Raw genomic sequence first — 17253 nt, forward strand, 5'->3', positions numbered from 1 at the left:
TTTAGGGGCAGCGACCAGCCGTGGAAAGACGGTTTTGATTGGAGCAGCAGCAAACCCGTCGCCGCTTAAAGGTTCAAACGCTAAACCCCAACAAAACAGGATTTCGCCAGACGTATTATTACACATAATAATCCGGCTGGGTAATGCGCCTTCCAATGCCGTACGCTGTACCGTATCCATGAATATAACGTATTTTTCTCATTATCTCGCTTAAGATCAGCGATGGCCAATATCAATGGCTTCAACCCAGGACTGACAAATTCGGCATCAAAGGGGTCAGTCGGTCCACCATGTCTAACATGATGAGCTTATATCAGCTTCTTTTCTTTATTCTGTTATTTATTCTATCCTATAAATACTAACTACTGCACCACTGGACCGATACCACACTAACTGGCCAATTGAAATCCGGAGGTTACCTCCCTCTCGATGGATGTATGTACTATACGTATGTATGCCTTCAACTCGAAACTTGGTCCCTATGCTCTAGAGAGTAATACCTGTTTGTTATGATTACGTTTAGCCATATGTTCCTACCAGCTTTATGTTTTACCCCATCGGCGCTTGGTGGGCAAAATCAAAGACTCAGAGGCAATGGCAATACGTGGCTAAAGATTGGTTTCTGGGCCTTTGTGGACGATGAGCCTGTACACATGCTTTATTTGTGGTTCCCGTTCTCCGGTTGTTCCACCATGCCAATCGGCGACACGGCCGCCGAACTGTAAATCATAGTATAATGATGAATGAATCATGGAATCACAGTAAATAGAGTATGAACAGAAAAAAATCATTATCATATTAACAGTGTCACTGATTTCTATCTATATAATTACTAATTATTAAAAACATCTCATTTATCAGAATTATTCTCTATTGAAAATCAACCTTCTGAAGTATCTGAATTAGTCTTCATTTTCAGTTATAATCTCATTATCAATCATCTCATTGAATCTGTGAATTGAGATTGAAGTTTCTGAACTAGTCATTATCTGAGAAGCACTGTCATCAGTCATACATTATTTAAGAGTGAGAATTTAAGAGTAATTGAAAGTCAGATATTTAGAGATCTATATAATTATCAACTTCTGAATAAATCTGAGAATCAATTCACTAACTCTAACTTACTGTTTCAGTGATTATTTCATAAGTTCAGAAACTCAGAACACTTATCAGAATCAGAAGATTGAAGAAGAAGAGAGAAAGAGAATTAACAGTGATAGCAGAGAGACTGATAAGAATTGTAAAGAGAAGAAGAAAATTATTACTATTAATAGATTTCTTATTACTACTACTTTTATCAACTGTATTACTGAGAAGTTTGATAATTATTTTAAATCAGTTTATTATTTCATACATTTTAATGAAAATATACTATGCTTTCTCTCTGATACTGTTAATCAAGTTTGTAAGATTCTTTATCACTGCTTTTTAATTCTTATAATAATTATTAACTGATCTCAAGATCTTTCACTGAATAACAGACTTCATATTTTCAATATTTAATTTTATCTTTTTAATAGCAATTTTCTTCTTCTTTATAGTAATTTTCTTCTTTTTAATCTTCAATTTGACTCTTTCAATATTTAACTTAATCTTCTTAATTTCAAGTTTAACTTTTTCAGTAGAACTGATAGATGTATTTAAGACTTTTAATATGATAGCTATACTCTTCATTTTTTAATTTTCTACTTTCTGTCAGTATGTCTTTGCTTTCTTGATTTACTTGAATAAATTCTTCACTGTCTTCAGTATAGCTGACTTGACTGATTTCTTTATAATTATTAAGATAGTAAGATAAAACTCATAAGTTCAGATCAGATTTTCAATTTCATCTTTGAATTCATCAGAGTATATCACACAATCTTTCTTTTTATAATTACAGTTTGAACATAACTTTGTACTTTCTTTAACTTTATCATAAATAGTATTAATATAATGAAAAAAGATATATAAGATGCAATATTCATATATTATTAACTTATCTGACTAATTGAGAGTTTTCAGTCTGATCACTGTCTCTTTCTCTTGTACTTTTATAACTACTGTATGTGTATACTTGAGAGTGTTGCTGATTATTTGTACTGCTATTATTATTATTACTATTATTGATGCTGTTATTAATACTGTTATTAATACTGTTGTTAATACTGTTATTAATGCTGTTATTAATGCTGTTATTAATGCTGTTATTGATACTGTTATTGATACTGTTATTAATACTGATATGATAGTTCACTGATATTCTTACTGTACTGTGCATACACAGTATCTTATATTAGAACTTTTGATTTTTAAAGCTTTCTATTACAACTGACAGAATACTAGTCTTACTCAAGATGAGAAAAGACTGAATAAGCTGAGTGAGCTGATAAATCAATATTCACATTATAATATAATTGTAAGAAGAAAGAAGAAAGAAAAGAAAAGAAGAATGATAAATTAATATCTTCTTTATATATATTATTGATTCTTTTATATTGCTATGTAATAAATGCTTTCATATTTCAGAAGACTTCTGAATGCTGTCACGCTTCTAGCCGCGCCAAGGCCCTGCTGCAGTTTCACACAGCTCATCACTTTCATGTGAATAATTTCATTCTGTCTGAACCAGTTTTCAACCACTCTATGATATTATTCAGATATATCATAGAAAGATCTGATTGATGAATATAAGAACCTCACTTCTATACAAGATCAGCAGATTACTCTTTCTTAGTAGTGAGATACTACTGAGATATCACTCTGATTATTCTTGCTTATAAAATGAAAGAAGAGTATCAGCTTATTATCTACATAGAATAGCTAGATACTGACTCTTTATTAAAAAAGTCAGTGATTTGTTTTTCTTCTACTGAAATATATATAAGAGTTACTGTGTTTCTTATATAATTTTCTTAGTATACTAAGTATTATATCTGTGATATTCTTACAATAACTCTGTAGTCTATAAGCTCACTATTCAAGCAAGATAGTCAAGCTCACTTATACAGCTTCTTAAATAACTATCTCTATATAACACTGCTAACTAGTCACTGCTTCAGTTCTGTTATATTATAATTCAAATTACTTAATCTGATTATAAGTTTGAATCAGTTAAGCTTTAATAGACTGATATAATTTTATATACTCACACTGAAACTGATCTGATCTCACTCTCTGAGAGAAACTTTACATCATTCTCTAGAGTATATATATCTCTATCTCAGCAGAAATCTGAGATTTCTGAATATACTATATACTTTGATATAAGTTCTTCAATCACTCTGTCACTGCTACAGTCTCTACACATCTATATCTATCATGAAGATAGAGAGATTAAAGTTGAAGATTCTCTGAGATATAAGAGAAATACATTGTCTGAATTTCACAGCTTTATCTATATTCTTAAATGAAAATTTCATCTTAATCTGAGTCAGTATAATACTTATAAGATATAAGTAATATACACTGTCAATCTTCTTAAAGACATCTCTGTGACTACTTGAGCTATTAAGAAGAGAAAGCTTGAGTATACTGATACTGTAATAACTTAAGAAGAATTCAAGAACTTTCTACTGAATTAAATTGAAGATTACTATAATTATAACTTCACAGCAGTACAGCAGTTCAACTCATTATATTAATAAAATGATAAGAATTCTTTCAATTTTAATATAAGATTTGAAGAATATTGAGAGGAATTGACTGATGATTTGAATCAATTAAAAATACAGCTTTATTTTATAAAGCTGACTTACAAGATGTGAACAATAATATCACAGTATTAGAGTTTATTAATTAATTATACTAAGCTTATCAATCTGACTTTCTGAATCTATTTGAATAATTAATTCTTTAAGAAAAAGATTAATAAGACTTCTTCTAAGTAATTAATAATAAGATCTAAACAGTACTGTGACAGCTTTAGTGTAGAGAAAGTAAAGAAGAATTTCAAGTATTCTGATTCTTCACTCACTGTAAAGAAATATTAAAAAAGATTTAATAAAGATCTCTATTTTAACTGCTGAGCTGATAATCACTATATCAGTGATTATAAGAAGCTGAAGAAGAGAAGAAACTAAGAAGATATCTTCTTAAAGTTAACTTCTCTTCTGATAAATATATCTGTGAAAGATAAAGAAGAGAAAGAAATAAAGAATTGATAATTCTCATATCTCTGAGTTCATATTATAATCATAATACATACTCTGAATAAAAAGATATTAATGAGATATCTACTCAACTTCAGAGTGAATATTAACTTCATATTCTATTTCTTTTCTTTGATAAAGAGCTGAAAGAAGATAGATCTGTTAAATTATATAAAATTTACTGATAAAATGAAGTGTTATCATTTTAATATAATTTAAGTGAAGTATATAATCACAGACTTAAAAGAAATCTTCAAGAAGAGCAGTCTGCTTCTTCACACAGTTAATATTATAGATAAGAATATTATTTTAGATCTTCTATGATTGAGAGAAAACAATTCTCTCATTGACTGAGTCACTCAGATGTGATGATATTATCTCACTAATAAAGAGACAGTAATAGAGAAATCTGAAGAGTTTCATCAGAAGAATCTTGAGAAAAAGATAGAGTCAATATACTATATAGCAGATGACTGAAACTTAAGAATAGATAAAGAAGCTATCACTCTTACTGTAAGATTAGCAGCAGTATCTGTTATTAAAGATGAATAAATATGATGTCTCTTTATAAATTATAAGAATATCTTTTCAGAAAGAGAAGCAGTGAAGTTTTCTGATATCAAGATATAATATAAGATTTATCTTGAAGACAGTGTAACAGTATTATACAGACTTCTTTATAACTTATCTGTAAAAGAATTGAATGTTCTGTATAAATATCTTGAGAAAGTGTAATCAAAGAACTGAATACACTTATCAAAGAGTTTGACAGAGACATCTATACTCTTTATACTTAAGAAAGATAGTAGGCTACATCTATGTGTAGACTACAGAGATCTCAATAAGATAATAGTTAAGAATTACTATTTATTACTATTAATTAATGAGATGATTGATTAATTATCTGAAGCAAAGATGTTTATAAAGATTGATATACAGAATATCTATCATAGAATCAGAGTTAATGAAGACAATATTTGAAAAACAGTTTTTTATATCAAGTACAGCAATTTTGAATATCTTGTTTTATCTTTTAATCTTTGTAATACTTCAGTCATCTTTCAGATCTATATAAATAAGACACTGTGAGATCTTATCAATATCTTCTGTATAGTATATCTGAATAACATTCTAATCTTCTTATTATTATTATTATTATTATTATTCTTCAATTATAGATGTATGCAGTCAGAGACTATGATATCTACCTGAGAACTAAAAGTTCTCAGAGTTTTTCCTATATCTATAAAGTTAACTATTATACATTCACCAATTTCAGATATGTAAAATCAGAAAATTTCAGCTCAGAATACAAAAACTGTTTATAAATTGCAGTGTTTTAATATCTCCTGATACTTTGAAATCATTTGACAATATCATGACAAAAGAAAAGAGAACACAGTCTTAAAGATAGATATATTAAATAGATAGATAGAAAAGAATAGAAAGAAAAAAGTAAAGTAAAATAAAGAGAGCTACAGAACAAGATCTCTGCAGTTTATATCTTAAGCTATATATATATTTTAACACTCTATATAACTGACTGCTGTCTCTGTTCTCTCAGGCTCACTTCAGAGATTATCATTTTCTCTAAAGAGCTGCTGCTCAGCTAGCTTCTGTAACTAGCTTATTTATAAGTGAGATTCTCACTAAGAATAACATCAGAGTTACTCAATTCTAGTTAAGTCTCTAATCTTCCAGCTGTCAATCTCAGTATTTCAGCCTATCAATTGACTGTCACAGTCTTGCTTACACTAATCACCTATTAAGAATGTCTAGATCTCATCTCATCTAAGTTCTTGCTAGGCCCAGGGTGTTCTAATTGAATAGTTTTTAAATCTCATTTCTCAGAAGTGAGTGTCTAGAGTGAGAGAGATGAGATCTGATCAGTTAAGCTTAACAATGATTTACTATTCTGCAGACACTCTAGATCTCAATCACTCTAGTACTGATCTAACTTGAAGTGTCTGAGAAGCTGTTAATTCTAAGATCAGTGAGAATTAGTGTCTGAGAATCTCTGAAATGAACATCTTAAGCTTGATAATGATTTGCTATAGTGCATCCGGGGGCCTCTGATACTGTTTTATGACTTAACAGTGAAAGCTGTGATTAAGATGACTCTTGCAGGGTTCAAACCTGCTCTCTCTTGACATTCATTCCCCGGGGGGAAGGCCGCTAATTGGGGCTTCATGGTAGCGTAGTTAACCACTACGCCACCGGGCCTCTAATCTTCTTAAAAACAGAGAAAGAATATGATACTCATGTTTGAGAAGTATTGAGTCACTTGAGACAGTATTAACTCTATATAAACACTGAAAAATGCTTGTTCTACATACAGAAGATTGATTTCTTAGATTATATTATTAAAGTAAACAGCATTTCAATAAATAGAAGTCAGATCTCTGCTATTAAGAACTGATCAGTGCTGCAGATATACTGTGAGATATAGATATTTCTAGAATTTACAAATTTCTACAGATAATTTATCTATATATATTCATGAATTACTGTTTCTCTTACAGATCTGTTAAAGAGAAGTGTAAAAGATAGAAAAATAAGACTGTTTATTCTCACTCAAGATACTGTACAGATGTTTGCAGAATTGAAACAAGCTTTTACAGATATTATAATACTAAATCACTTTAACTCTGACTTACTCAATCAGTGTAAGACTAATACATCTGAGAATGAAATCTATGAAATCTTTTCACAGTTAACACTGAAGATCTTTCAACATTGAAAGAATTAGAGAATAATTATCTCTGAAAATACAGATAATGAAATGTCTGTAAGAGAAGACTTTTTCACAGAGTCTATAAAATACTGTGAATGAAGATTAGTGATCTTCTTCTTTAAGAAGTTATCACTCACACAGAGAAGATATGATACTCATAATTAAGAGATATTAGTAATTATTGAATTCTTTAAGATCTGATAACATTATCTTCAGAGTAGTAAGTACTCAGTGTAAGTTCTCACTAATTATATAAATCTGTGTTACTTCTTGACAATAAAGAGCTTGATATAATGTTAAGTCAGATGAGTGAAGCTGCTTTCAGAGTATGATTTCTATATTTAATATTATTCAGATCAGCTTAATCTCACTAATATACTATCTAAATAATCTGATTATAATATCATTGATGCAGAGAAGAATTCTATAAAAGAATCTCTGTCATTACTGCAGAAGAAGCTGACTGCAGAGAATTGAGATTCTCTGAAGCTTAGAAACAGCATCAGTAAGACAGCTGTGTAATTCAGTATAGAAGATGAAAGAAAACCTGAGTTTCTGCAGAGAACTGACACTGAAGATTATAAGCTTCTTATATTATATCTTACTATTATTGAATTGATAAAGAATGAAATGATCTATAATCTTTCAATCTGACTACTTTTGAAATTCATTAATAAGTTATAGAAGAGAAATATCTCTACTGCAGCTTGAATTCAGAAGTTGAAGAAGAAAGAATTCAGTTTAAACTTGAAAGAGACAGACTCTAAGCAGAGCAGTGCTGCTAAGAAATCAAGTCACTGATAACTAGAAGAATGTGAACTTCTACTACTGAATAATTCAGTCTTCATTTCTTATAACAGAGTGATATACTAGAAGTTATTGAGAATTTATCATAATGATTCTCATGCAGAACACTTCAGATTAGAGAAGACTGAAAAGCTTCTAAAATATAAATATATTTGAAACAAGCTTCAGACAGATGTCAAAGAGTATATTAAGACTTATAATATTTATCAAAGAATAAAGATTTCACAGTATAAGTAATACAGTGAGTTGATATCACTGTCTGTTTCAAAGAGCTTATAACAGAATTTATCAATGAATTTCATAGTTAATCTACTGAAGTTGATAAGAGTCAAAGAATATAACTCAATTTTAATCATTATTAATTACTTCATGAAGATGATCAAATATATCTCTATTTATAAAAAGATTAAAGCCTCTGAATTGACTGATCTGTTTTTAAATATTATCATTTATAATTATAATGCTCTGAAATTATTGATAATAGATTGAGAATTTCTCTTCATCAGCAAATACTGATCAACTTTTTACTATTATCTTATAATAAAATGTCTTCTCAGTATTACATTTCATCTGCAGACAGATGATCAGACTGAATATTAGAATCAGACACTAGAATAGTATCTTTGAGCATTCTATTTATATTATCAGAATGATTGACTTAAACATCTTTTAACTACTGAATTTATATATAATAATATAAAGAATGCAATCTTAAAGATATCTTCTTTCTATACTTATTATAAATATAATTCTTCATTACTCAGTGATGTTGTGAATAATATTTTAAAGAAGAGAATAGACACTCAGAATATTAAATAGATATAGAGAACAGAGTATCTCTCAATACTAGAAATAAAAGTGAGATTGAAACTTTTGAATAAAATTTATAAGAAGATAGTGAAAAGTATTCATCACACTTAGAAGTAGTAGATAAAATACTATAATTAAAAACATCTTTCAATGAAGTTCTTAATAGAGAATCAAGTACTACTTTCAGTAAAGAATATCAAGATAATAAGACTATGTAAGAAGCTCAGTGAGTGATGACTAGAATCTTTCTCAGTAACAAGAGTAATAAGTAAGCAGATATATCAAATGGTTTCAAAGTATCAGAAGATGTTAAAACACTGCAATTTGTAAACAGTTTTTGTATTCTGGGCTGGAATTTTCTGATTTTGCATATCTGAAATTGATGAATGTATAATAGTTAACTTTACAGACATAGGAAAAACCCTGAGAACTAAAAGTTCTCAGGTAGATGTCATAGTCTCTGACTGCATACATCTATAATTGAAGAATAATAATAATAATAATAATAATAAGTAAGCAGATATATAAGTTAAAATTACTCACAGAATTGAAATTAATTCATTCTATTTTTCACATTTTCTATTTGAAGTTCTATAAGTAATACTCTGAGACAGAGCTGTCTCAGCTAAATGATATTAAGATTGAGAGTGATACTGAATATTTTATGAAGAAAATATTGAATAAGTGAATATATTATAGTAAGCTTCAATATCTTATTAAATGAGAAAATTATTCATTATTAGAGAATTTATAAGAACTGCTTAAGTATTTGAAAAATACTGAGAAAGAGATTATAAGCTATAAGACAGCTAGTAGAGATCACTCTGTTATATATTAAAGATATTAAATAAGAAATACTACTTAAGACTTCTTATTTTTCTCAAAGAGTTTTTTTAGAGATGATCTTACAGTAATAAGTCAGTATCTTATAAGCTCTGTAGCACTCTTCTTCTATTTTCTCTTAAAGAGTTTTTTAGAAGTTTAATAAGACTATACAAGTGTAAAATTCCTGAAGTAATTAATAAGAAAAGAAAGAGATATTTAAAATTAATAAAAAAGATTAATATTATCAATCTGCAGATCACTGCTATTCTAATAAGACTGCAGTCTGCTGAAAAAGTAAAAAGAGAAATCAGAGCCTACTTATTAATAATCATATCTTTATCAAACTCATTCTTCACTATTGAAGTCTTCAGTATTAGTATCTTTATCTGCTGAGAAGTTAGTACTGCAGCACTGTAGAAGAGTATAAGAAATGTATGAAATATTAACTTATTAACTTATAAAACATCTCAGTTATCTGTTTCAATTGAAGTAAGATTCTCTTCAATCAGTGATTAATCTCTGCAGTACTTTTAATAGTAGTGTTAGCTAACTTCTTCTTAAGATCAGTTATTCTGAGATGTTTTTTCATCTCAGAGATTTACATTTTCACCTTCTTTTATAGATAAGTAAGAGAGATCTTCTCAGTCTTGATAGAATTCATCAATACTTAAAGCTCTGAGACTCTTACTCTGTACTGCTTAAGCATCTGACCTTCTTATCAGAGCTGATATAATATCTTCTTGTAGAGTAGATAATACTTACAGAGAGATAGAAGTTATTATTACAGATATAACAGAAATAACAGAAATGAAAGAAGAGATAGATATATAAGATCTCTCTCTTCTTCAGCTGCTTAGCACAGTGTAGATAAGTGATGATACTGATCAGAGACTGCACTAAAGCCTTCTCATAGAGAGAAGACAAAGAAATCACAGAACTCTGTAAACTTAACTCAGCAGTATTCTGAGCAGGGCTCAAGTATACTGCAGAAGAGAAACTACAGATTAAGCTTCTCAGAGTCACTATCTTCAGAATCAAGCTCTTTTCAGATTTCTCTTCAAATGATCACACAGAGTCATACATCACTGTATTGACTGAGAGAGAGAATAGTGTTATAACAGTGATGAGAGAGATAGAAAAAGAACTGAATATAAATGAACTGACTGATAGAAGAGATAACATCTCACTGTAAAACACAGTGACTACTGCTGTAGTCATAAGAGAAGTAGAAGAAAGTATAATAATGAGAGCAGTACTCTCACAGCTTATTAATACTGCTGTCTCTATCTTTAATCTGACTTTCTTAACAGTTATGAAGACTGCAGCTGCATCACAAAGATATTTATTACTCACTAGAAAATATCAGAATAAGTCTCTTATTATCTTTTAAGAACAATGTTCTCATGCACTCACTATTACAGATGAAGAGAGAGAGAGAGAAAAATATTTCACAGAGAGAGAAGATCTTTTCAAAAAATTCTGTCACTACTGTTAGCTTTGTCTTTAAAATACATCACTTTTACAGAGAATTTTATATATAGAATGAAATATAATAAGAGATCTGTAAGTTACTTATTAACTACATTTTTTACATTTCAAATCAATATATAAGAAACTCACTTATCACATGTTTAATTTGAATAAAGATGAAAAAAGAAAGATCTATACAGTTAGTGGAAAAACTTATCTATTTCTTTGTATTATATACAGTATATATACTATCAAATCAGTGAGTAACTGTTACTATATAACAAAGATAATTTCTAATTCAGTAATCTTAAGAACATCAGAACTATACTTTTAAAGAGAAGAGTATTGTTATATTTCTAACTATATCAAGACTCTGCTGTGATTTCACACAGCTCATTACTTTCATATGAATAATTTTATTCTATCTGAACTGGTTTTCAACTACTTTATAACATTATTTAAATATATCATAGAAAGATCTGATTAATGAATATAAGAATCTCACTTCTATATAAGATCAGCAGATTACTCTTTCTTAACAGTGAGATACTGCTGAGATATTACTTCAGTTATTCTTGCTCATGAAATGAAAGAAGAGTATCAGCTCATTATCTATATAAAATAGCTAGATGCTGACTCTTCATTAAAGAAGTCAGTGATTCATTTTTCTTCTACTGAAATATATATAAGAGTTACTGTGTTTCTTATATAATCTTCTTAGTATACTAAGTATTATATCTGTGATATTCTCACAATAACTCTGTAGTCTATGAGCTCACTATTCAAGTAAGATAGTCAAGCTCACTTATACAGCTTTTCAAACAACTATCTCTACATGATACTGTTAACTAGTCACTGCTTCAGTTCTGCTATGTTACAAATGCAATCAATTGATACATCTGACAGATTTCATTCATATCTTATTTTCAGAATAAATACTTTCTGTGCAGACTATTATTGAATGAACTACAGCTATTTTGAATATAAAATCATTTCTATTAATCAGAAACAAGTGTTTAATACACTATTAAAAATATATCTACAGAATTTCAGATGAATAAGAAGATTTTCTGATGCAGTGAAATTGATAATTCTGCTGCAGTTATAATCATACAAATTTTAGAGAATATGACAATTTTCATCAGTGAATATTAAGACAGGTATATTCTAATTATATATATTAAAGTATATATTAACTAATTTATATATAAAACTCATAGAAAACTAAATATATTGAAATAGAAATAAGTTATATCAGAACTCTCTATATCACTGAATACTCTATATTACAGATCTATCTTTTGTCAGAAGTGTATCTGAAAATTTTATCTTTTTTCATATCTTCTCTCATGTATCTTTCATTATACATCTTTTTTTAACTGTCAGAGTATTCTGAATTGTCTCTGTAAAATCATCTCTGATAATTTGTTAATATTCAGAAACATCACTTATAAGATTTCAAAATATCAGAATATCTTATTATTGCAGTATAGCTTCAGTAGAATTTTCATTTGTATCAGTATTATCAAATATTTTGACTTGAGTTGTCAGATTTGCATATATCTCTATTTTTCAGAATCAGTTTCTTATTTCTCAATTCAATGTTTTTCAAACTGATGTTAACTTACATTTCATATATCATTATTCTCACTCAGAGAATTGATCAAAGCTGATGATTTCTCATACTCAGTAAAAAATCAAGAAGAACTTTTCAGCAGTAAATAAATTATAAAAATAGTCAAAGATTATCAACTCTTTATAGCAGTTATACAATCTGATTATCACTGAACTTTCTCTGCTTTTTATCTTCTTTCATTGAATATAATTCTATATCAATAAATGATTAGCTAAGTTGATCAGACAAGTTTTAATATCTCACTAAAAAGTTTAAATTTGTCTAAGATTCTCTGCTGAAAAGTTGATATATTTCAGCAGAGATTTAAGTTATCTCATTGAGAGTTATTATATCTCACTGAAAGTTTGTTATATTCTAGCAGGAATTTAAGATATCTCACTGAAAGATCAAGATATCTCATCAGAGACTTGATATATCTTGCTGAAAAGTTGAGATTTTTACTAAGATCTGAAATACTGAAAATACTTGTCTTCATTTCTTTCAATGTTCTTGACTTCTGTAACGTGACGGAACCGAAGCGGTGGCTAGTTGGCGGCATCATGTAGAGATAGTTGTTTGAGAAGCTGTATGAGTGAGCTTGACTATCTTGCTTGAATAGCAAGCTTGTAGGCTACAGAGTTATTGCAAGGATATCACAGATATGATACTTAGTATACTAAGAAGATTGTATGAGAAACACAGTAACTCTTATATATATTTCAGTAGAAGAAAAATGAATCACTGACTTCTTTAATAAGAAGCCAGCATCTAGCTATTCTATATAGACAATGAGTGAATACTCTTCTTTCATTCTATGAGTGAGAGTAGCTGAAGTGATATCTCAGCAGTGTCTCACTGTCAAGAAAGAGTAATCTGCTGATCTTGTATAGAAGTGAGGTTCTCATATTTATTAATCAGATCTTTCTATGATATATCTGAATAATATTATAGAGTGATTGAAAACCAGTTCAGATGAGATGAAATCATCTGCATGAAAGTAATGAGCTATGTGAAATTACAGCAGAGTCTTAGCACAGCTGAGAGTGTGATAATACTCTTCTCTTTAAGAGCATAGTTCTGATGCTCTCAAGATTATCAGATTGAGAGTTATCTTTGTTATATAGCAACAGTTATTAACTGATTAACAGTATATATACTGCATATGATATAAAGAAATAGATAAGTTTTTCTGCTAACTATATAGATCTTTCTTTTTCCATCTTCATTCAAATCAAACATATGATAAGTGAGTTTCTTATATATCAATTTAAGATGTGAAAAATGTAGTTAATAAGTGACTTGCAGATCTCTCATCATATTTCATTCTATATATGAAATTCTCTGTAAAAGTGATGTGTTTTAGAGACAAAGCTAACAGTAGTGACAGGATTTTTTGAAAAGATCTTTCTTCTTTATGACACATTTTTCTTTCCCTCTCTCTCAATTGTAATAGTAAGTGTATGAGAGTATCATTCTTGAAAGACAATAAAGAGCTTATTCTGATGTTTTCTAGTGATCAAATGTCTTTGTGATGCAGCTGCAGCCTCTGTGACTGTCAAGAAAGCCAGGTTGAAGATGAAGACAGCAGTGTCAATGAGCTGCAGAAGCACTGCTCTCATTGTCACATCTTCTTCCTCTTCTACATCTCTTACAGCTGCAGTGATAGTAGTCATGCCTTGCAGTGAGATGTCATCTCTTCTGCTGACTGATTCATCTGTGTCTGGTCTGTTTCCTGCTCTCTCTGCCGCTGTTGCAACGCTGTCCCTCCTCTCAACCAACATGATGGCATATGACCCTGTGTGGTCATTCAGAGAGAACTCTGAGAAGAGCTTGATTTCAGAGACAGTGACTCTGAGAAGCTCAATTCATAGTTTCTCTTTCATGACACACCTGAGCCCTGCTCAGAATACTGCTGAGTTGAGTCTGCAGAGTCTCACAGTTTCTTTATCTTCTCTCTGTGAAGAGGCTCTGATGCAGTCTCTGACTGACACTGTCACTTTTCTGTACTGTGCTAAGCAGCTGAAGAAGAGAAGGATTTTATATATCTATCTCTTCTCTCACTCTCATTGTTTTTATTATATCTGTAACAACAACTTCTATCTCTCTGTAAGTATTATCTCACAGAAAGACATCATATCAGCTCTGATAAGAAGCTCAGATACTTAAGCAGTACAGAGCAAGAGTCTCAGAGCTTCAAGTATTGACAGATTCTGTCAAGACTGAGAAGGTTCTTCTTACTCATCTGTAAAAGAAGGTGAAAGCATGAGTCTCTGAGATGAAAAAACATCTCAGAATGACTGATCTTAAGAAGAGATCAGCCAGCACTGCTGTTGAAAGCATCACAGAGATTAATTACTAATTGAAGAGAATCTCACTTCAGTTAAAGCAGATGACTGAGATGCTTTATAAGTTAATAAGTTAATAATTTCAGTATCTCTTATACTCTTTTATAGTATATATGCTCTTCTACAGCATGCTTCTCTGCAGTACTGCAGCACTAACTTCTCAGCAGACAAAGATATCAGTGCTGAAGACTTCAATGATGAAGAATGAGTTTGATAAAGATATAATTGTTAATGAGTAGATTCTGAGATTTCTTCTTTTTACTTTTTCAGCAGGCTGTGACCTCATTAGAATAGCAGTAATCTGTGAATTAATAATATTAATCTTTTTATTAATTTCAAATATTTCTTTTCTCTAATCACTTCAGGAATTTTATACTTGTATAGTCTCATTAAACTTCTAAAAAATTCTTTGAGAGAAAATAGAAGAAGAGTGCTACAGAGTTTATAAGACATTGACTTATCACTGTGAGATTATCTCTAAAAAAATCTTTTAAGAAAAAATGAGAAGTCTTAAACAGTATTTCTTGCTTAACATCTCTGATGTATAACAGAGTGATCTCTACTAGCTGTCTCATAGCTTGCAATCTCTTTCTCAGCATTTTTCAAATGCTCAAGCAGTTCTCATGAATTCTCTGACAATGAATAATCTTCTCATTTAATAAGATATTGAAGCTTATCATAATGTGTTCACTTGTTCAATATTTTCTTCATAAGATATTCAGTATCACTCTCAATCTCAATATTATTCAGCTGAGACAGCTCTGTCTCAGAGCATTGCTTATAGAGCTTTAAATAGAAAATGTAAAAAACAGAATGAATTGATTTCAATTCTGTAGATAATTTCAACTCATATATCTATTTATTCATCACTCTTATTACTGAAAAAGATTCTAGTTATCACTCACTGAGCTTCTTATACAGTCTTATTATCTTGATATTCTTTGCTGAAAGTAATACTTGATTCTCTATCAAGAACTTCATTAAAAGATGTTTTCAATTATAGTATTTCATCTGCTGCTTCTGAGTGCAGTGAATACTTTTCACTGTCTTCTTATGAATTTTATTCAAAAGTTTCAATCTTACTTTTACTTCTGATACTGAGAAGTACTCTGTTCTCTATATCTGTTCAATATTCTGACTGTCTATCTCTCTCTTTGAAACATTGTCTGTGATGTCACTGAGTAATGAAGGATTATATTCATAATAAGTATAGAAGAGAGATATCTTTAAGATTACATTCTTTACATTGTTATATATGAATTCAGTGATCAGAAGATGTTTAAGCCAATTATTCTGATAATATGAATAGAACACTTGAAGATGCTGTTCTAGTGTCTGATTCTGATATTCAGTCTGATCATCTGTCTGCAGATGAAATGCAGTACTGAGAAGACATCTTATCATAAGATGATAGTAAAAAGTCAATCAGTATTTGCTGATGAAGAGGAATTCTCAATCTGTTATTAACAATTTCAGAGCACTGTGATCATGAATGATGATATCTAAAAACAGATCAGTCAATTCAGAGGCTTTAATCTTTTTATAAGTAGAGATATATTTGATCATCTTTGTGAAACAGTCAATAATAACCAAAATTGAGTCATATTCTTTGACTCTTATCAACTTCAACAGATCAACTATGAAATTCATTAATAGATTCTGTCATGAGCTCTTTGAGACAGGCAGTGATATTAACTCACTGTATTACTTATACTGTGAGATCTTTATTCTTTAACAGATATTACAAGTCTCAACATACTCTTTGACATCTGTTCAGAGCTTGTTCTAAATATATTTATATTTTAGAAGCTTCTCAGTCTTCTCTAGTCTGAAGTGTTCTGTATGAGAATCATTATAATGAATTCTCAATAACTTCTGATGCACTGCTCTGCTATAAGAGATGAAGACTGAATTATTCAGCAGTAGAAGTTCATATTCTTCTAGTTATCAGTGACTTGATTTCTTAGCAGCACTGTTCTGCTCAGAGTCTGTCTCTTTCAAGTTCAAATCAGATTCTTTCTTCTTCAACTTCTGAATTTAAGCTACAGTAGAGATGTCTCTCTTCTGTAACTTATCAATGAATTTCAAAAGTAGTCAGATTGAAAGATTGTAGACTGTTTCATTCTTTGTCAATTCAATGATAGTAAGATATGATATGAGAAGCTCATAATCTTCAGTGTCAGTCTTCTACAGAGACTCAGATTTTCTTCCATCTTCTATACTGAGTTACACAGCTGTCTTACTGACACTGTTTCTGAGCTTCAGAGAATCTCAACTCTCTGCAGTCAGCTTCTTCTGCAGTGATGACAGAGATTCTTTTGTAGAATTCTTCTTCACATTAATAATATTATAATCAGATTATCTAGACAGTGTGTCAGTGAGGTTAAGCTGATCTGAATAATATTGAATATAGAAATCATACTCTGAAAGCAGCTTCACTCACCTGGCTTGATGTTCTATCAAGCTCTTTGTTATCAAGAAGTAATACAGATTTGTATAATCAGTGAGAACTTGCAC

General features: G+C 29.9%; 1 protein-coding gene across 1 annotated transcript; it reads right to left on the minus strand.

Annotated features, from left to right (window-relative positions):
- Positions 1-13860: 13860 nt before the first annotated feature.
- Positions 13861-14172, minus strand: BDBG_06995 (uncharacterized protein; the record flags this gene model as incomplete). The annotated part of the gene is made up of 1 exon (XM_002622438.1): positions 13861-14172. One exon carries the CDS (start codon positions 14170-14172, stop codon positions 13861-13863), a length of 312 nt encoding a protein of 103 aa, XP_002622484.1.
- Between the last annotated feature and the right edge of the window lie 3081 nt (positions 14173-17253).

This window comes from Blastomyces gilchristii (assembly GCF_000003855.2).
Source record: "Blastomyces gilchristii SLH14081 genomic scaffold supercont1.17, whole genome shotgun sequence".
NCBI classification, from domain to species: Eukaryota; Fungi; Ascomycota; class Eurotiomycetes; order Onygenales; family Ajellomycetaceae; genus Blastomyces; species Blastomyces gilchristii.